Source organism: Pan paniscus, chromosome 12 (genome assembly GCF_029289425.2).
Source record: "Pan paniscus chromosome 12, NHGRI_mPanPan1-v2.0_pri, whole genome shotgun sequence".
In the NCBI taxonomy this organism is placed as follows: Eukaryota; Metazoa; Chordata; class Mammalia; order Primates; family Hominidae; genus Pan; species Pan paniscus.
Genome location: NC_073261.2, coordinates 65,462,164 through 65,483,129, shown reverse-complemented (window position 1 = coordinate 65,483,129; position 20,966 = coordinate 65,462,164). Strand labels below are relative to the sequence as shown.

The window sequence follows — 20,966 nt, the reverse complement described above, 5'->3', positions numbered from 1 at the left end:
ATTACAGGTGTGAGACACCATGCCTAGTCTCTGTCTTTTCATTTATAGTTAACTTATTATTATTATTATTATTATTTTGAGACAAGGTCTCGCTCTGTTACCCAGGCTGGAGTGCAGTGGCATGATCTCGGCCCATTGCAACCTTCACCTCCAGACTCAAGTGATCTTCAGCCTCAGCCTCCTGAGTAGCTGGGACTGCAGGCATGTACCACCATGCCTGGCTAATTTTTGTATTTTTTTGTAGAAATGGGGTTTTGCTTGTTGCCGAGGGTGGTCTTGAACTCCTGGACTCAAGCAGTCTGTCCACCTTGGCCTCCCAAAGTGCTTGGGATTACAGGCGTGAGCTGCTGTGCCACGCCCATTTACAGTTAACATAAAAATGCCTGGATGTGAGAAAAATCAACTGGAAAACTCTAGAGTTATTATTTAGAAAGTGGCAGGTTATAGAATTAACATACAACAATAGTTCTAAGATAAAAATAATCATGTAATACTTCATGATAGTGAGGCTACCAGAAGATGGGCCCATTCATCATGTTAGAATGTAAATTAATAAAGACGTCTGGTAGGCAATTTAACTACATGGCAAAAGCCTGAAAAATATTAATGCCTCTTGAGCCAGCTGTTCCACTTCTAGGAGTTTAGCCTCAGAAAATAATTAAGTGTGTTCAGACATTATGCTCTAATACCGTTCATTGCAGTTCTCTTTGTAATGGCAAAAAGCTAGAAGCAATCCAAATAGTAAGCAAAGGGGATTAATTAAACTGATACATTCATGCAATGTACTCCTGTACAGCCTTAAAAATCATATTGCCAATATGTCTATTGGTATGTAAATATAGTCACAATATATTAGATAAATAGGTTTTCTGGTTTTTTTTTTTTTTTCTTTTTGAGACAGTCTTGCTTTGTTGCCCAGGCTGCAGTGAAGTGGTGTGATTTCGGCTCACTGCAACCTCCACCTCCCTGGTTCAAGCGATTCTCCTGCCTCAGCCTCCCATGTTAGCTGATATTACAGGCATGTGCCACCATGCCCAGCTAATTTTTTGGTATTTAAACCATTAGAGACAGGGTTTCACCATGTTGACTGGGCTGGTCTCGAATTCCTGACCTCAGGTGATCCACGTGCCTTAGCCTCCCAAAGTGCTGGGATTACAAGCGTGAGCCACGGCACCTGGCCAGATAAATAGGTTTTAAAACAATATGTAAAGAATAATTTTATTTTTGTTTAAGATAAATTTATACATATACATGATGTGTATATGTTAATACTAAGGTATTAATAGTAGTTGTCTGGGTGGGTAAGATTGTAGGGTTTTATGTTTTTCTTTTAACTTATATTTTATAATTCATTTTTGTAATGAACATGTATTGGCTTTTGGGGAAAAATGAACTAATGGCAACAGAAAAGAGATTAATAGTCTCCACATATATTAGTAATAACCGTTTAGAAAAAAATACTTTAAATGCTCCTCTTACAATAATAACACAAAAGAAAATATCTAGTATTATACACACTTGGCAAATATTTGTCTATATTACTTGACCTCCCAACAACATTTTACACTGTGATCACTCCTTACTTGAAACATTTTTATTCCTTGCTTTCTGTGAAAACAAACTTCCATTTTACTTCCTGCTTTTCTGGCTGTTCTTTCTTAGTTACAGGCAGTTAAATTTTTGGACCACCTCACTTATTGTCCTAATAATGCTCTTTATGGCTGTTCCAACTCTCTCCCCAATTCAGGATCCCATTAAGGATTACACACTATAGGTAGCATTATATTTAACATGAATAACATGAATAATAATTTCATGTTAACATGAAACATTTTGGGCAAGAAATCTATAGAAGTGATGCAGTATAACTCTGAAAATATCCCTTCAGTTTTTTACATTATTGGCGATATTATCTTGGCATTCTGTTATAAAGAAGAACTTTCCCTTCCTCTCTTTCTCCATTTAAAAAGTATCACCGTGAACTCATGCATTCTTGTATTTAATATATTATAGTTATTCTGTTATTCTTTTGATTTTCAAATTGACCCAGATTTGACTAATGCAAACCTCTTCAAACTGTCTCCTGTGTTTTTTTGATATGCTGTCATCTTTCTTTGAGCACTTTTTTACTTTCTGACAAAACGAAATGTTCAAGACTTGTGCTTTTCTTTTTTCTTTTTTTTTTTCCTTTTTTTTTGAGACAGAGCCTCGCTCTGTTGCCCAGGCTGGAGTGCGGTGGTGCGATTTCACCTCACTGCAACCTTCCCCTCCCAAGTTCATGCAATTTTTGTGCCTTGGCCTCCCAAGTAGCTGGAATTACAGGCGTGCGCTACCACACCCAGGTAATTTTTGTATTTTTAGTAGATACGGGGTTTCATCATGTTGGCCAGGCTTGTCTCAAACTCGTGACCTCAGGTGATCCTCCTGCCTCAGCCTCCCAAAATGCTGAGATTACAGGCATGAGCCACCGTGCCTGGCCAACTTGTGCTTTGCTTGTCCCAGCCCTGAAGTCATCAGCGTTTTCCAGAGATTCTTGGTTCCTTCTGGTGGGGAATGGTAGTAAGTCTGATTGCCTTCTCAACATATTCCCTTAAATGTCTCAAAAGTACCTTAAGTAGCGGGGCACAGTGGCCCATGCCTGTAGTTACAGCTACTCAGGAGGCCAAAGCAGGAGGATTGCTTGAGCCCAGGAGTTTGAGTCCAGCCTGGGCAACAGAGCGAGATTGTATCTCTTTAAAAAAAAAAAAAAAAAAAAAGCACTTCAAATAGAGTATTCCCCAAACGTGATTTTACTGTGATCATATCTCTTTCCCCTCATAATTGGTCTTCTTCCAATGTGCCGTATGTTAGTGATTGCGATAAAAGACCTATAGGTGTCATCTCTGGCATTCCTCATCCAGGTGTACACATTGAATCTACTAACAGTTACCTTCTCAACTGGTTTTGAATCTATCCACTTCACTCAGTGAAATTCTTCACCGTCATACTACCACTATAGCCTAAACTGGGGCTGCTGGAATAACCTCCTGACTGGTCTTGCATTAACCATTTTGTACCTTTTCCAAACCCTCTATCTTTCCTCACTTTAGCCAGTGTGATCTTTTAAAATACAAATGAAATTGTCTTTCCCTTGCTTAAAACATTTTAATGGGTTTATTTGGCTCTTGGAATAAAGACAGCATTCCTTCTATATAGCCTATAAGGCCCACATGACCCACCTTTATTTCTAGCCTTCTATTAAACTCTGCTTTCCTTAATTTTTATACTCCACTCACAATGCCTTCCTTTAGTTTCCTCTGTTTCCACTGCTCTTTTCTAGGGGTCTTTGTGTGGCCTGTTCCTTTTGCCTGGAAGTGTCTTTCTTCTGTTCCAGCATAGGCTCCCATAACATCATGTATACCTCCTTCATAAAACTTGTTATGATTGCAGTTTAGCATTTGTGTATGTGTGATTATTTAATGTATATCTACTTGACCAGAGACTACCAGACTTTTTCTGTAAAGTACTAGATAGTAAATGTTTGGGGTTTTGCAAGCTGTATGGTCTCTGTTGCTCAGCTCTGCTGTTGTAGCATGAAAGCAGCCATAGATAATATGTAAACATCAGTTTGGTTGTGTTCCAATAAAACTTTATTTGCAAAGACAGACAAGATGTTGGATTTGGTCCATGAGTTACAGTTTGCCAATCTTTCCACTAGACTGTAAGCTTCTTGAGGAAAGGGATTGTATATCCCCATTACTTTGCAGAGTTTTTGGTGTATAGTACGAACCCCAAAGCTTGTTGAATGTCTGTGAATGAATGAATGAATAATTGATTCAAACAATCTCTTGATCCTTCATTTCAGAATTTCAAAAATTACCACCACCCCTAATATTCCGTGAATAGCAGTCAAATATGAGATTATTCAGATGAAACAAAATGAAGTAATATAAATGTATTAATATGAAGAATTCTATAAAATCTTTTACCAAAGAAAAAGAATCAAACCAAGAATCTTTCAAAGAAGTGGAATACTTTTGAGGAAGAGGATTATAGTTGCAAGATTTCAAGAAAGGATTAAGAATTCAAGATTTAGCTGACCAAGCGTAGTGGCTCATGCCTATAATCCGAGCACTCTGGGAGGCTGAGGCAGGCGGATTGCTTGAGTCCAGGAGCTTGAGACCAGCCGGGGCAACCTGGTGAAACCCTGGCTCTACAAAAATACAAAAATTAGCCAGGTAGGGTGTCATGTACCTGTAGTCCAGCTACTCAGGAGGCTGAGGTGGGAGGATCACCTGAGCCTGGGAGGCAGAGGTTGCAGTGAGCCGGTATGGTGCCACTGCACTCCAGCCTGGGTGGCAGAGTGAGATCATCTCCAAAAAAAAAAAATGTTTTTTAAGATTTATTTTTGTAGTTATTGGAGGCAGAGGAAGGAAATGTGAAAGATATTTTAGATGCTAGCAAAATTGTAGATGTGAAGAACATAAGCATAAGACAGCATGAGTATGGAGACAGGCAGACAAAGTAGCCTCCGGTTGCAAGTGCCATGTGAAGTTTGAACAATAGTAATGTTATTATAATTGAGTTTTGCTTCCTTATTCACGCCCACCCAATTTTACTGATGTCATGGTTTTTCCATGTGGGAACAAGTATGACTGGTGGTGGTGGGGGAGTTCCCCCCACCATCATCTATGCTACACATATGCAAATTAGTAGTATTTGTAGCTATTGGGAAGTTTTTCATAAATGACATTTTGAAACTTGTTAAATATTGTTAGCATTAAACTTCTTTCTAATACAAAAACATTTTAGTAATTTTTTATGATGAATGGCTATAACTTTATATAATGTGGCACAAAACATATTCTACTGCTAATAACAGTGAATTCAGGGCTCAAAAAGCAAATCTCTGTGGAGCTAGGCAAGCAGCATAAATGAGTGGTGTGGATCAAGTGTAGGAGGACTAACAGGCACTGTAGCAAACTGAAGAGCCCTGAATAAATGGGGCTCAGTCCCTAGCCTGTTGTTTCTGTGCCAACCTAGTATTGCCAGGTCTTTAAAATGTACAAGAGAAGCCGGAAATCCAGATGTTCATATGCAATTACCTGATTTCTAAATGTAGATAACCTGTGCAGATTTTTAAAAATATAGGCAACACTTTTGTGAGCCTAGCAAAACATACCTGTGGGCTTCAACCTGTGAACATCTCTTTACAGCTTTTGCTTTACATTATCAAACATACAGACTTTATTGATTTGATTCTGAATTTGTTTGGGAGGCAAATTTTACCATTTAATATTGCTTTACTGTTAATCTATATTTTGGTATGTTTGACATAGGCATATTAGTAATTGTAAAACACTGTATGTTAAAATGATATAGTATATATTATTTTTCTTTTAACAGTTCTTAGAAGTACAACCCCACTTCTTTTTTTTTTTTGAGGCAGAGTTTTGCTTTTGTTGCCCAGGCTGGAGCGCAATGGCGTGATCTCGGCTTACTGCAACCTCTGCCTCCCAGGCTCAAGCGATTCTCCTGCCTCAGCCTCCCGAGTAGCTGAGATTACAAGCATGTGCCACTATGCCTGGCTAATTTTGTATTTTTAGTAGAGACGGGATTTCTCCATGTTGATCAGGCTGGTCTCGAACTCCCGACCTCAGGTGATCCACCTGCCTTGGCTTCCCAAAGTGCTGGGATTACAGGCACAAGCCACGCGCCCAGCCATATAATCCCACTTCTTACTCTCTCATCTTTATCAGAGCAATTGGAAGCACATTCATGCTTTGGTATGTACAACTGACAGCATGATAACTTCAGTATTGCTATACGTTTGATTTTTGCAATATTCCTTGTGTTTATAATGCAGTTTTGAATATTGTTTTTTTCCTGCTAGTTTCCAAAATTTGGGTATTCGATGTGTGAAGAAAAAAGAAGTAAAAGAAGCTATTATTACAAGAATAAAGGCAGGAATCAATCCATTCAATGGTAAGTATGTTTGATAAAATCATTTCTATTTATTTGGGTGTTGATTTCTATTTCTTTTTTCTTTCCCTTTTTTTTTTTTTTTTTTTTTTTGAGACGGAGTTTCGCTCTTGTCGCCAGGCTGGAGTGCAATGGCGCGATCTCAGCTCACTGCAACCTCCGCCTCCCAGGTTCAAGCAATTCTCCTGCCTCAGCCTCAGCCTCCGGAGTAGCTGGGATTATAGGCGCCCACCATCACACCCAGCTAATTTTTGTATTTTAAGTAGAGACGGGGTTTCACCATGTTAGCCAGGCTGGTCTCGAACCCCTGACATCAGGTGATCTACCCACTTTGGCATCCCAAAGTGCTGGGATTACAGGCGTGAGCCATTGTGCCCAGCTATTTATATCTTCAACCTGTGTTTTAAGTTCTGTGTTTACTTTTCTACTTGTTGACATGTACCTGTATCTGAGGAATGACGTATACTATTTAAAATAGTTTCTTCACAGTTGTTGAAAAAAATCTTATGCACAGAGAGGTTTTTGGTATTGTTGGAGAGTGTCACTGTTTTATATAATAAAACTTCAAAATGTTGTGATCCTTTTGAACATGGCCTTCCTTATGCCACTTCCAACAGACAACATACACTCCCCCCTTTTGAGTGTTAAATAGGCACTGTGTTTATAAGGTATTGGAGTGCATTTAGCTCAAGGGTAACACTTAATCCCAATGTGGAAGAAGCAGCATAGAAATAATAGAAATCACACAAAGTATTTTCATAGCATATTTGTGTATATGACTAGATATTTACTGTTCAGTGAATTTTATTGGGGATAGCATTTATTAAGTATTTATACTTATGGTACTATCTGCCTCATGCTGTAAGTATAAATGCTTAATACTCCCTGGCTAACTGTTACTTGTAAGCACTCTGTATTGTTTGAATAGATAAGTACTACCACACTAGATGCTGTCATCCTATACTTAGAGTAGCCTCCATTCTGAAGTCTTTGCAGCTACTTAAATATGCAGAAGTCAGGAATTAAATGACTGTAATATTTTCAAAGAATATATTTCTTGGTCATATTTGAGACATCCTTATACTGTTGGTTTGTATTTTTCCTGGATGTATAAAAATAATTTAAAAGATACGTTGATAATTTAAGGAATATATTCACAGGTAATTACTGTTTTATGAACCATAAGATCTGCATCTCTTTTCTCTAGGTTTTATTTTTCATACTATTTAGTATAAAGCGGAAAGTAAAAGTCCCCTTCTTCCCTTCCAGTCTTACCAGGGGAGACTGCTATTAAGTTTGATGTATATTTTTCTAGAATTTTCTTTATACATGTGTAGTTATATGTAGACATATATATTTTATAAAAAAGGAATCATGCTATATATCCTATTCTACTCCTTCATTTTTTTCCACTCAGGAATATACCTTAAACTTTCCATGTCAATACTTACAAATCTGTTTTTTTTTTTTTTAACAGAATATTTTATTGTTTGGGTAGAACATAATTTGTTTATTTAGTCATCTTTTTTTTTTTTTTTTTTTTTTTTTGAGGTAGTCTTGCTCTGTCGCCCAGGATGGAGTGCAGTGATGTGATCACAGATCACTGCGGCGTTGACATCCTGGGCTCAAGCGGTCATCCCACCTCAGCCTCCCAAGTTGTTGGTGCACCACCATGCCCATGCCCAGTTAGTTTTTGTATTTTTTGTAGAGACGGGGTCTCGCCATGTTGCCCAGGCTGGTCTCAAAACTCCTGAGCTCAGCAATCCACTTGCCTCGGCCTTCTAAAGTGCTGGGATTATAGGCATGAGCCACTGCACCCGGTCTATTTAGTCTTCTATTAATGAACATGTATGTTGTTTTCATTTTGTTTTAAAAGCTCCACTGAATATACACTTTGAGCTCTTGTGTGATTATTTCCCTAGGATAAATTTTTGGAAGTGGAAAATTTCTGGGTCAAGAGTATGCTCATTTAAAATTGTGATTCATTGCCAAATTAATAGGCCAGACTTTTAAAGAGGCAGGTAAGTCTAGATGCAATATAAAACAAGGAAATTATAAGTGATAGCTATCATTTATTAAGCACTTCTTGTATGTCAGGGAGTAAACGTTAGTGCTTTATGCACACTACTTTATTTAATCGTTGGAACAATTCTGCTTTATGGAAGAGAATACCAAGACTTTTGTTATTTAACTGTCCCAAATCATGCTGCAAATATAAGTGGCAGACCTGGAATTCATATGCAGGTTCCTTGACTCCAGTGGTAAAGGCATTAAAAAGGAAGATGCTGTCTGTGGAATTTCTTTTTCTTAGTTTTGGCAGCTCAGAATCAGGCTTGTTTTTTGAGATGCCCGGGCTGGAGTGCAGTGATGTGATCACAGCTCACTGCAGCCTTGACCTCCCAGGCTCAGGTGATTCTCCCACCTCAGCCTCCTAAGTAGCTGGGATTACAGGTGTGCATCACCATGCCCAGCTAATTTTTTTTTTTGAGACAGAGTCTCACTCTGTCACCCAGGCTGGAGTGCAGTGTCACAATCTCGACTCACTGCAACCCTCACCTCCTGGGTTCAAGCGATTCTCGTGCCTCAGCCTCTCGAGTAGCTGGAATTGTAGATGTATACTACGCCTGGCTAATTTTTGTATTTTTAGTAGACACAGGGTTTCACCATGTCAGCCAGCCTGGTCTTGAACTCCCAACCTCAAGTGATCCTCCTGCCTCAGCCTCCCAAAGTGTTGGGATTACAGGTGTTAGCCACCACGCCTGGCCAGAGTTTCTGTATTTTTTGTAGAGATGGGTTTTGCCATATTCTCCAGGCTGATTTCAAACTCCTGGGCTCCAGTGATCCACCTGCCTTGGCCTCCCAAAGTGCTGGGATTACAGGTGTGAGCCACTGGGCCCGACTCAGGCATGATATTAATAGTGAATTCTCATAATGGCAATTAAAATAGTTGTTGGTAGATAGTAAGTGCTTTATATATTTTATTTCATTTAATCCTTATAACAGCCTACGAAATAGGTACTATTAATAACTCAATTTTAAAAATATGAAAATGGAAGCATAGAAAAGTGAACTCAGGCTTGTAATCCCAGCACTTTGGGAGGCCAAGGTGGGGGGATCACGAGATCAGGAGTTCGAGACCAGCCTGACCAACATGGTGAAACCTTGTCTCTACTAAAAATACAAAAAATTGGCCGGACGTGGTGGCACGCGCCTGTAGTCCCAGCTACTTGGGAGGCTGAAGCAGGAGATTCGCTTGAACCCAGGAGGTGGAGGTTGCAGTAAGCCAAGATTGCGCCACTGCACTCCAGCCTGGGCGACAGAACGAGACTCTGTCTCAATTAAAAAAAAAAAAAAAAATTAGCCGGGTGTGCTGGCGCACATCTGTGATCCCAGCTACTCAGGAGGCTAAGGCAGGAGAATCGCTTGAACCCAGGAGGCGGAGGTTGTGGTGAGCCGAGATCGCACCATTGGACTCCAGCCTGGGCAACAAGAGGGAAACTCCATCTCAAAAAAAATAATTAAAAAAAAAAAAAAATCAAGTAGGCCAGGCACGGTGGCTTATGCCTGTAATCCCAGCACTTTGGGAGGCCAAGGTGGAGAGGATTGCTTGAGCCCAGGAGTTTGAGATCAGCCTGGGCAACATGGTAAAACCCCATCTCTACAAAAATTTTTTTTAATTAACCAGATGCAGGGGCGCACAACTGTGGTCTTAGCTACTCAGGAGGCCGAGGTAGGAAAATTGCTTCAGCCTGGGAGGTCAAGGCTGCAGTGAACGGTGTTCTCACTATTGCACTTCAGCCTGAGCAACAGAACGAGACCCCGTCTCTAAGAAAAGAAAAGGAAAGTAATTTGTTCAAGGTTATATAGCTGATGAGTGGTAGAGCTAGGATTTGAACATAGGGAGCCCCTGACTCTAAGGTCATGGTTTTAACAACTCTACCATGCTGCCTGGATGAATATTGATTTGGGGAAGGAACAATCCTGCCAGTTAATCCTTCCCACTATTTATGTTTCCTGTTGTTGTTTACTTGTTTTTTGTTTGTTTGTTTGTGATGGAGTCTCGCTCTGTCGCCCAGGCTGGAGTGCAGTGGTACGATCTCGGCTCACTGCAAGCTCCGCCTCCCGGGTTCACACCATTCTCCTGCCTCAGCCTCCCGAGTAGCTGGGACTATAGGCACCCGCCACCGCACCCGGCTAATTTTTTGTATTTTTAGTAGAGATGGGGTTTCATCGTGTTAGCCAGGATGGTCTCAATCTCCTGACCTTGTGATCCGCCTGCCTCAGTCTCCCAAAGTGCTGGGATTACAGGCGTGAGCCACCACACCCAGCCTGTTTGCAAATTCATTCCTTCCCGAGCCCTTCAGCAGTGGTTCTCAATTTGAATGTGCATACGAATATCTTAGTACTTGTTAAAAATGTAGATTTCAGGCCACACTTCCACTAATTTGATAGGGCTGGTATGGGTCCTGGGAATCTACATTTTAAAAAATATTTTTAAAATAATAACTTATCCGAGTCACATGGCACCAAAGTGTGTTAGCAGCCAAAAGTATCTGTTCGGGTCTGCAGCAGCCCCAATTCTTGCCTCCTCAGGAGACAGAAGGAGAGACCGAGACAAGTTTTAGAGCAGGAGTGAAAGTTTATTAAAAAGCTTTAGAGCAGGAAGGAAAGGAAGAAAAGTACACTTGGAAGAGGGCCAAGCAGGTGACTTGAAAGACAGGTGTGCTGGGAATCTGCATTTTAACAAACATCTAGATCAGTATTTCTTAACTCTTTCACCATGACCCACAGTAAGAAATAGATTTTGTTTTTCAGTTCAATATATATACATACACCACACCCTTAGGACAACGATACCCTATGTATTAGTCCGTTTTCACTCTGCTGATAAAGACACACCTGAGACTGTGAAGAAAAAGAAGTTTAATTGGACTTACAGTTCCACATGGCTGGGGAGGCCTCAGAATCATGGCGGAGGTGAAAGGCACTTCTTAGATGGTGGCAGCAAGAGAAAATGAGGAAAATGCAAAAGCGGAAATCCCTGATAAAACCATCATATCTTGTGAGACTTATTCACTACCATGAGAGCAGTATGGGGGAAACCACCCCCATGATTCAAATTATCTCCCACTGGGTCCCTCCCACAACACATGAGAATTATGGGAGTACAATTCAAGATGAGATTTGGGTGGAGACACAGAGCCAAACCATATCGCCCCACTACATGCAGTGTACTCAATTCTATTCTGTACCTTTCCTTTCCCTTCTTTTTCTTTCTCTCTTGCATTGTTAGTGCTTACCCAGCCCACTAAATTAATTTTACAATCAGTGGTTCCCAAGCTACAATTTGAAAATCTCTATCTGAGATGATTCTGATGCAAGTGATCCACAGAGTATACTTTGAGAAACTTTGATCTGATCTACATGCTGAGTTCAGCTTCTCAAATATGGCCTTTAAAGCCCTTCATAATCTGGAAGCCTTCCTTTCCATTCTAGCTTTCATTCTGTACCTCAGCTTCCTACCCCTCCTTCCTCTACCACTGAGTGCACACATGCACTTACTTGTTTTTGCCGTTCTGAACTATCTGCACTGTTAGAAGAGCCATGTTCTTTCTTACCTCTGTGCTTTTATACATGCAGTTCCTTTGCATGAAATACCCTGATCTGCCTGGTGAATTTTTCTTACTCACCCTTCAAGTTTAAGGATCACATCGTCTTTAAAGCCTTCCCTGACCTTCTCTCTGTTTTCCCAAAGTACCTGTGTGTGTGTGTATATATGTGTGTGTATGTATGTGTGTGTGTGTGTGTGTGTGTATATATATATATATATATTTTTTTTTTTTTTTCTTTTCCGAGACAGAGTTTCGCTCTTGTTGCCCAGGCTGGAGTGCAATGGTGCAATCTTGGCTTACCGCAACCTCCACCTCCCAGGTTCAAGCAATTCTCCTGTCTCAGCCTTCTGAGTAGCTGGGACTACAGGCACGCGCCACCACGCCCGGCTAATTTTTTTTGTATTTTTAGTAGAGATGGGGTTTCACCATGGCCAGGCTGGTCTTGAACTCCTGACCTCAGGTGATCCGCCCACCTCGGCCTCCCAGAGTACTGGGATTACAGGCGTGAGCCACCGCACCCAGCCAGTACCTGTACATATTTCTAATATGGTTTGCTATAACTTTGATTACATGTTTTTCCTTCACTAAATCGTGAAATTCTGGAGGATGAGGACTGTCTTCCATATATCTCTGGCACATGAAAGAAGCTTAATTAAAATGTGTTGAAAGGGCCAGGCACGGTGGCTCATGCCTGTAATCCCAGCCCTTGGGGAGGCCAAGATGGGTGGATCACTTGAGTCTAGTTCGAGACCAGCCTGGGCAATGTGGTGAAACCCCGTCTGTACAAAAAATTGGCTGGGCATGGGTGCGTGCTGCAAGTCCCAGCCTGCTCCAGAGGCTGAGGTAGGAGGATCACTTGAGCCCATCAGGCTGGGTTGCAGTGAGCCCAGATTGTGCCACTGCACTTCAGCCTGGGTGACAGCGAGACCCCGTCTCAAAAAAACAAACAAACTAAAACGGTTGAAAGAATAAATGGACGAACATGTCGTATTTGTACTTTTCTTTTTTTACGGAGTCTCGCTCTGTTGCCCAGGCTGGAGTGCAGTGGCGTGATCTCGGCTCACTGCAAGCTCTGTCTCCCAGGTTCACACCATTCTCCTGCCTCAGCCTCCCGAGTAGCTGGGACTACAGGTGCCCGCCACCATGCCCAGCTAATTTTTTTGTATTTTTTAGTAGAGACAGGGTTCCACCATGTTAGCCAGGATGGCCTCGGTCTTCTGATCTCGTGTTCCGTCCACCTCGGCCTCCCAAAGTGCTGGGATTACAGGCTTGAGCCACCACGCCCCGCCTTATTTGTACTTTTCTACCAAAAATATCACAGTTGTTTTCCTTACCTGAGATGCCCTGAAAGCCTTCTCAGTTCTCTTAAGTCTGAGATAACATCTTCCTAATTATACGGTATACTCAGCAATTAATCATTGAAAGTTTTGTGTTATCTGTTAGATCATTTGATTCTTCAGGAATTTTCTTAAAATATTAATTTCATGCTACTTGTGGACAGGGTCTGTGATGGAATCTTGTTTCCATTTCACTTTGGCACCTAAACAATGTATTTGTTTTACTGTTATCTCTATCTTCTCAGCTAAGTGCCTTGAGCTATTGAGTTTCCTACCTGCACACAATAGATTCCCCAACTAGTGTGTTTTAAGGCCGGTCTTTATCTTTCTTGCCATTTGTTCTTTAAAACTAAGGAACAGTCTCTAGCAAACAGGGCATAAAGCAGTTTAATACTGTCAAATTTGAGGCTTCAAGTAAAGGATTATTCAAATTGTCTAATATATGCCAAAGTCTAAATTGGGTGAGGAATTTAATTAAGGACTCCAATATCAGATTTTAACAGTGTTTACTTAGCTAGAACAAGAGTGGCAGTTAGACTTTGTAGAGGACTCTTAACTGCAAAAGCTGAAATAAATTTGTAATTATATATCATTTTCTAGTTATGTACTTTGGTAATGAAATATTAGGATTTCTAGTATGCGGCAATTAAACTCCATAGAATATCTAAACTGTATATTAAATTTTGTGCAATAAAATTGATTTTGACAATAAATAATTTGCAATTAAGTTGTATTAGGTAGTTTACTATTTTCCCATGTAGAGAATCTTGAGTTGTTATGAGAGTAAAAGGCTGCTATACAGTTGAGTTTGGGAAAACTACATTACTTAGTAGTCTGAAAGGGAATACAGTTTAATAAGTAGTCTAACATAGACTCTTATCTCTAAAGTCTGGTCTAATACAAGAAAAAGCCTTTCCTTACAACTGAAAACTTAAAGTTTGAAAAAAATGGCTCATGTGTACTTCATTGTCCTTTCTTTATTGCAGTCAGAGTTTTCGAAGCCTTTTTTTCATTACCCTAGGCAGAACTTGTGTACTTTCTTGCTTTCAGTATTCCTTGAGCATATTTCCATTATAAAATTTTTCATGTTGTATTATATAATTTTAGTTTATGTATCTATTTCTCATCCAGATACTCATCTCACTAAGGTCAGGCATTGTCTTTTCAAATTTGTATCTAACACTTTACTATGGTAGCACATAATAGATACTCAATAAGTATGTTGAAAGGTTGAGTAAATTAATGATATACTTCTAGTATACTTCTAGCACCTTTACTGTTTGCCTGGCACATGAACACTTAAATGTCAACTTTTATTATTATACATAGAGGATACTTTATATACTTTTTAAGTAACAAAAATGTAAATTAATTATAACTAAATTTTATATTTTTCCTTAAGTGAGACTTAGTTCATTTTTTTTTTTTTCTATTATTTGTGGAGACAGGGTCTCCGTATGTTGCCCAGACTGGTCTTGAACTCCTGGGCTCAAGTGATCCTCCTGCCTCGGTTTCCAAAAGTGCTGAGATTACAGGCATGAGCCACCATGCCCGACTGAGACATAGTTCTTAAAATTGTTATTCCAGGCTGGGTGCAGTGGCTCACGCCTGTAATCCCAGCACTTTGGGAGGCCGAGATGGGTGGATCACGAGGTCAAGAGATATAGACCATCCTGGCCAACATAATGAAACCCTATCTCTACTAAAAATACAAAAATTAGCTGGGCATGGTGGCGTGCACCTCTAGTCCTAGCTACTTGGGAGGCTGAGGCAGGAGGAGAATCATTTGAACCAGGAGGCGGAGGTTGCAGTCAGCTGAGATGGCGCCACTGCACTCCAGCCTGGCGACAGAGCAAGACTCCATCTCAAAAAAAAAAAAATTATTATTCCATATGCTGTGTATTTTTGCCTTGTTATTTATTTTTATTTTAGTAGTGTTTGACAGTATTAGAATTTTAGAAATGTTACACTTCTAGAGCTAGTAGACATCATAATTGATTTTAAAAATTTAATTCCTGCTTGTGAAAGAAATATAGCATGATAATATCTTCTTGGTTAAGAATGAAATTCTCATTACACACCTACTGATTTTAGGGTTAAAGGAGTGATATTTCTTTCTAAAGGTAGATTAAACATTTAACATAAAAAGGAAGGGGCTGGGCACGGTGGCTCACACCTGTAATCCCAGCACTTTGGGAGGCTGAGATGCGCAGATCACGAGTTCAGGAGATCAAGACCATCCTGGCTAACAGGGTGAAACTCCGTCTCTACTAAAAATACAAAAAATTAGCCGGGCGTGGTGGCGGGCGCCTGTAGTCCCAGCTACTCGAGAGGCTGAGGCAGGAGAATGGCGTGAACCCGGGAGGCGGAGCTTGCAGGGAGCCAAGCTCACATCACTGCACTCCAGCCTGGGTGACAGAGTGAGACTCCATCTCAAAAAAAAAAAAAAAAAAAAAAAAACATAAAAAGGAAGGAGAACAGGAGAACAGTTATTACCTTATATTTTGACTAACTACAAAGTGAAATTTTAAACTAGTTTAAGAGGAATTTGAGAGAAGTCGATTGGTCTCATGCTTCCTTCCGTTAGTTTCTGCAAATGTTAAAACTGAGTATCAGGCCAGGCACGGCCGCTCACACCTGTAATCCCAACACTGGGGGCCCAAGGTGGGCGGATCACTTGAGGTCGGGAGTTCCAGACCACCCTGGCCAACATGGTGAAACCCCGTCTCTACTAAAAATACAAAAATTAGCCAGGCATGGTGGTGCATACCTGTAATCCTAGTTGCTTGGGAGGCTGAGGCATTAGAATCTCTTGAACCCTGGAGGCAGAGGCTGCAGTGAGCCAAGATCACAACACTGCACTCTAACCTGGGCAACAGAGTGAGACTCTGTCTCAAACAAAACAAACAAAACTGAGTATCAATTTTGACATTACAGAATAAAACACTGCATTTTGTATTATAGAATGATATGTATCTATTAAAAAGCCTACAGCAAGCATTATCCTAAATAAGAGAAATATCAGAAGCATTCGCTTTGAAGTTAAGAATGAGAAACCAAGGCACACTTTTACCACTTGTATTCAACATCGTAGTGAAGGTCATAGCCAGAGTAGTGAGCATTGTAGCCAGTGTACAGTAAGACCCCCCAAAAAGTAGAGGCATAGGATTGAAAAATGAGGAAATAAAACTATAATTATTTGAAATTATTATAGTGATAACCCAAAAGATATATAAATGGATTATTCAGATAAGTTTAAAAGAGTGAGCTTTGTGCATTGGCAGTATAGCCAAGTGAGGTTTATCTTAGGAGTGGTTATTATTAACTGAAAACTTTTTCCTAATATCCTGCTGCCATGACTTGCAGTATAGTCAGCATTGGCAATTTTTGACAGTCTTTTTGGAGACTGAATAAAAAATAAAGTTTAAAAGGGTTAGTGGATGTAAAATTAATATATAAAAGTCAGTCATATTTCCATATCTCAGCAGCAAATAACTGGAAAACATCATTAAAACAAATATTGTCAGGAAATATGAAGTATGTAGAAACAAATCAAAGAAATGATAAGATTTCTTTAGGGAAAATTATAAAATTTTATTATGAGATCTTAGAGAATACTTAAATAAATGGAGAGGTATTCTGTGTTCTCTAATAGTAATATTGTAAAAATGTCATTTTCCCAGGCCGGGCATGGTAGCTCACACCTGTAATCCCAGCACTTTGGGAGGCCGAGGCGGGCGGATCACGAGGTCAAGAGGTTGAGACCATCCTGGCCAAGATGATGAAACCCCGTCTCTACTTAAAATACAAAATTAGCTGGGCGTGGTGGCACGGGCCTGTAGTCCCAGCTACTCGGGAGGCTGAGGCAGGAGAATCACTTGAACCCGGGAGGCGGAGGTTGCAGTGAGCTGAGATCGTGCCACTGCACTCCAGCCTGGGCAAAGAGCAAGACTGTCTCAAAAAAAAAAAAAAAGTCATTTTCCCCCAATTGATAAGTAGATTCAATGCAACTCCATATTAAATGTGATAATTCTAAACAGGAACAGAATATAGAAAAAGAACAATGAGGAGAAATTGACCTCATCAGATAGAAGTATTAATACTAATTAAGGCAGTGTCATATTGGGATAAGAATAGATAGATTGACTCATTGGAGTAGAATTGAGAGCCCCGAAGAGACTCCAATCACCTGTGACCCTGAACTGGAATAATTGGGTAAATCATTATCTTAACTTGTTTTTATTAATCTTTCTTAAATGTATGTATAGCTCAGATTTATTTCAATATTTAATATTGCAAGTGTTTTGGTCTTTACTTATAAATTTAGTGATGTTTTTGTGACCCATAGTCTGCCGTAGAAACTTAACTCTTATTTATATTGATTAGCCTATGGTAAAATTGGTTTTATTATGGTGTTGTTTCACTTGAAGTTGCAATTTCCAAGAACCTATAGACATCATCCTAGAAGACATTAAGTGAAGACTTACTGTGTATATAAGCAGATTTGAAATTAAAAATATAAAAGATCTTCTGAAGTTGCCACAGTGCTCAGAAGTATTATAAAATAGAAATAAATCATTTCCAAAAGAGAGATTTCATTTTTGCCCAAAATCTTTCTTCTAAGCTATAAAAGACAAAACTGTTCAATACACAGTTTTGTCAATTTAAATCTACATTTTCACCCAATTTTTATAAGATAAAATAAAAATGTATAATTATTGAAAAAAGAAAAAAGAATTGAGAGCCCAGAAACAGAGCTAAGGAAATATGCGACTTTAGTGTATGACAGAGGTGGCATGTCATATCAAGAGGAAAGGAGGAAATGTTTGAGAAATGAAGCTTGAAAAAAAATAGTTATTTAATTAAGTCGGATTCCCTGCCTTACATCATATACAAATATCAGCTGAAGATGGATTAAAGGCTTTAAAAGTGAATCAACATTTTAAAAACTTTTGGTAGACTATGTTGGTAAACATTTTAATCCTTGAGGTATAAAAAGACAAGACACAAAGTGTTTTCTATAAAACTTTTGATAAATTTTATTATATTCTTAATTTCAATTTATTATATTTTTCAGTTCTAGAATTTGATTCCTTTTTTTCAGTTTCAAGTTCTCCAGTAAACTCTCAATCTTAATTCCTTGAATATATTAAGTATAGTTACTTTAAATTATATGTCTGAAAACTTCATTATTTGGATCCTTTGTGGTATGTTTTTATGGCCTGTTGCTTTCTTTTTTAAAAAAAAATTTTTTTTATTTTGCCTCCTCATATGTGTGGTTATTTAAGATAAAATACCAGTCATTTTCTGTGAAAAAGAGTAAAGATTTTAGGCCTACAATATTATCTCCCTGCAGAAAATTTTCTTCTGGCTAGTGGCCGGGTACACTAGCAATCCCAGGTCACCTAAAATCAGTGAATGATTTAGGTTATTTGAAGTTGGGCTTTCATCCCTGAAATCTGATATGTTTCCAGTTCACCCTTACTCCTAGGGTATAGCTCTTCCAGACCTCAAATCCCCCAAAGCCTTGGGTATTTATCAGATCCCACATCCTTGGCAAACTCTCAACTCCTTTATTTTTTCCCTATAGTTTATTGAGAGTTCATCTCAATCTTCTTAACCATCTCTTAGAAAATTGTCAGGCTATATTCAGATAAAAGTGGCCTCTCATTCTGAACTGTGGGTTTTCTTCTCTCATATCTTGGTTGCATGATTTTTCATGACCTTGTTAGCTCTCTAATGTCATTAGAGAAATTTTGTTTCATATTTTGTCCACTTTATTCTCATGGTTGAATTGGTCAGTTTACAGATTATCATCTATCATTACCAAAGTAGAACTTCTTTTTATTAACGTTTACTTTATGCTTTCTTCAGTAACTTGTAAAAGTATCTAAATGTTTGGTTGTTCAATAGGCCTTTAAGTAATTCTTCAGTCATTTATGTTAATTGAGAAAATGTATAATAAATATCACTACTAGGTTCAACACCTAGTGGAGATACATCAGACATCCCTTCTGACTTCATTTGAAACTTTGTCTAATAGGATAGAAGAGGCATACATAAATGATTATCATGTAAGATTTTAAAACTTTTAAGGGCATAAGAAAGGTATAGGTCAAGTCTTGCACTGATTTAGAGAGGAGAAATATTCCTTCCATTGCAGAGGATGAAGTTAGGCTTTATAGAAAAGAAGCTTTGAGCTGGGGTTTCAGCCTTACACTGAATCTTGCATTGGATAAAAACGGGTATCTGTCATGATTCTTGCCTGTCAGTAGTTTTTAACCATGTTGTGCAGAGATGAAAGTAATTCTGATGCAGTAGTAATTGTATTTCCACACATTGAGAAGATTCAAAGCAAAATCTCATGAACAGTGATTTTTTTTTAGAAGTTAAGTAGAATTTCTTCCCTGTAGTAGAACTATTATGTGACTAAATGTTTTTGAACTTTGGCTTATTGACCAGTTTGTTTATTTTTCTTTTATGTGCCATTTTAAAATATTTAAAATAAACTTATTGAGATACAATAAAATCTACCCGAATATATCCTGCTACATAACCACAATCAAGCTATGGAACATTTCCATCACCCCCTAAAATTTCCCTGGTCCCCTTCTAGCTCAGTTCCCTACCCTGCCTCTGCCTCAGGCAATTACTAATCTGCCTTCTGTCACTGGAGATTAATCTTTTCTAAAACTGCATGTAAATGGAAGCATACAGTATACTTTTGTATCTGGTTTCTTTTGCTCAACATGGTTTTGAGATACATTCATTTGGGAGTGTATACCCATAGCTTGTTTTTTTTTTTTTTTTTTTTTTTTTGAGATGGAGTCTTGCTCTGTCGCCCAGGCTGGAGTGCAGTGGCACGATTTCGGCTCACTGCAAGCTCTGCCTCTCGGGTTCATCATTCTCCTGCCTCAGCCTCCCAAGTAGCTGGGATTATAGGCGCCCGCCACCACGCCTGGCTAATTTTTTGTATTTTTAGTTGAGGCGGGGTTTCACCGTGTTAGCCAGGATGGTCTCGATCTCCCAACCTCATGATCCACCCACCTCGGCCTCCCAAAGTGCTGGGATTACAGGTGTGAGCCACCACGCCTGGCCAGTTTGTTCTCTTTTATTGCTGAGTTTATTCCATTGTAGGTCTATACCACACTTTGTTTATCCATTCACAGAGTTCACATAGGTTTGTTTTTAAACTTACCAGGAACATCTAGCTACAAATTTATCTTTTTTGCATATTGATTACTCATCTTTGCAATTGAGAGACACTAATATCTTGAATGCTACATTTATAATGCTGTAAAAATGGATTTTGAAGAGGTAGCTCTCATATTGCCTACACAATAGTGCCAGTAGAGTATGCTGCTGTAACACAAGTGTTGGTATCATAACATTTTGACCTTTCAGTTGTACAGAGTACAGATGTGTTTTTATGCACTGTTTCAAAGATTAAGCATAAGAATGCTAATACTGGGATGCTTATAAATGTTGTATTAGCTAAGTAGACTCTCAATGTCATTAAATAAAAACAGTACAAAATACATTATCATTTTTATTAGTTATTGCCTGTAAAATAAGGAATTTGGGCTTAACTATGTTTCTAAATTTAGTGTTTCAAAATTTAATACTTTGCAAAGTAAAATTGTTATGTAAATAATGTGCATGTCTTGCTTTTTAAAAATATGACTTATTGCTATAGCTTATGGCATTTGAAAAGGCAATATTTTCTTTTGGAACTGGATTTCTGGTTCAAATACTAATTTAACAAACTATTATACTATATTCTATCATGAGCTTTTCTAGTTTTATAGAACTGTAAAATTTTTAATTAAAACATTTTTTAAGTTTGCACATAAAATTTCTTACGGAAACTAGCTATCTTAACATTTTTTTGTTTCTTGGTATTTCATCCTTAAAATGTTGATCCACATTTAGTAGATACTCTTGTGTATGTCATTTTTATGTACAACACATGTACAATTTTCTAATAGATTTCAATTTTTAAAAGCATAGGCTCTAAATTTAATGACTTGAGTTCACATTTCCACCCTGTCACTGT

The 20,966-nt window shown here is 38.8% G+C and overlaps 1 protein-coding gene and 1 non-coding gene across 4 annotated transcripts in view; both read left to right on the top strand.

Moving 5' to 3' along the window:
* REL (REL proto-oncogene, NF-kB subunit) overlaps positions 1 to 20,966 on the top strand; it is a 50,470-nt gene that overhangs the window by 13,713 nt on the left and 15,791 nt on the right. For all 3 annotated transcript variants that reach the window (XM_003830863.5, XM_034953207.3, XM_034953208.3), the window contains exon 4: positions 5,873 to 5,964. In XM_003830863.5, coding sequence (XP_003830911.2) covers positions 5,873 to 5,964 — 92 coding nt within the window. The remainder of the gene's footprint in view (positions 1 to 5,872; positions 5,965 to 20,966) is intronic.
* Positions 16,177 to 16,316, top strand: LOC112439035 (U4 spliceosomal RNA). The gene has a single exon (XR_003027332.1). It is a non-coding gene; the product is annotated as a U4 spliceosomal RNA (small nuclear RNA).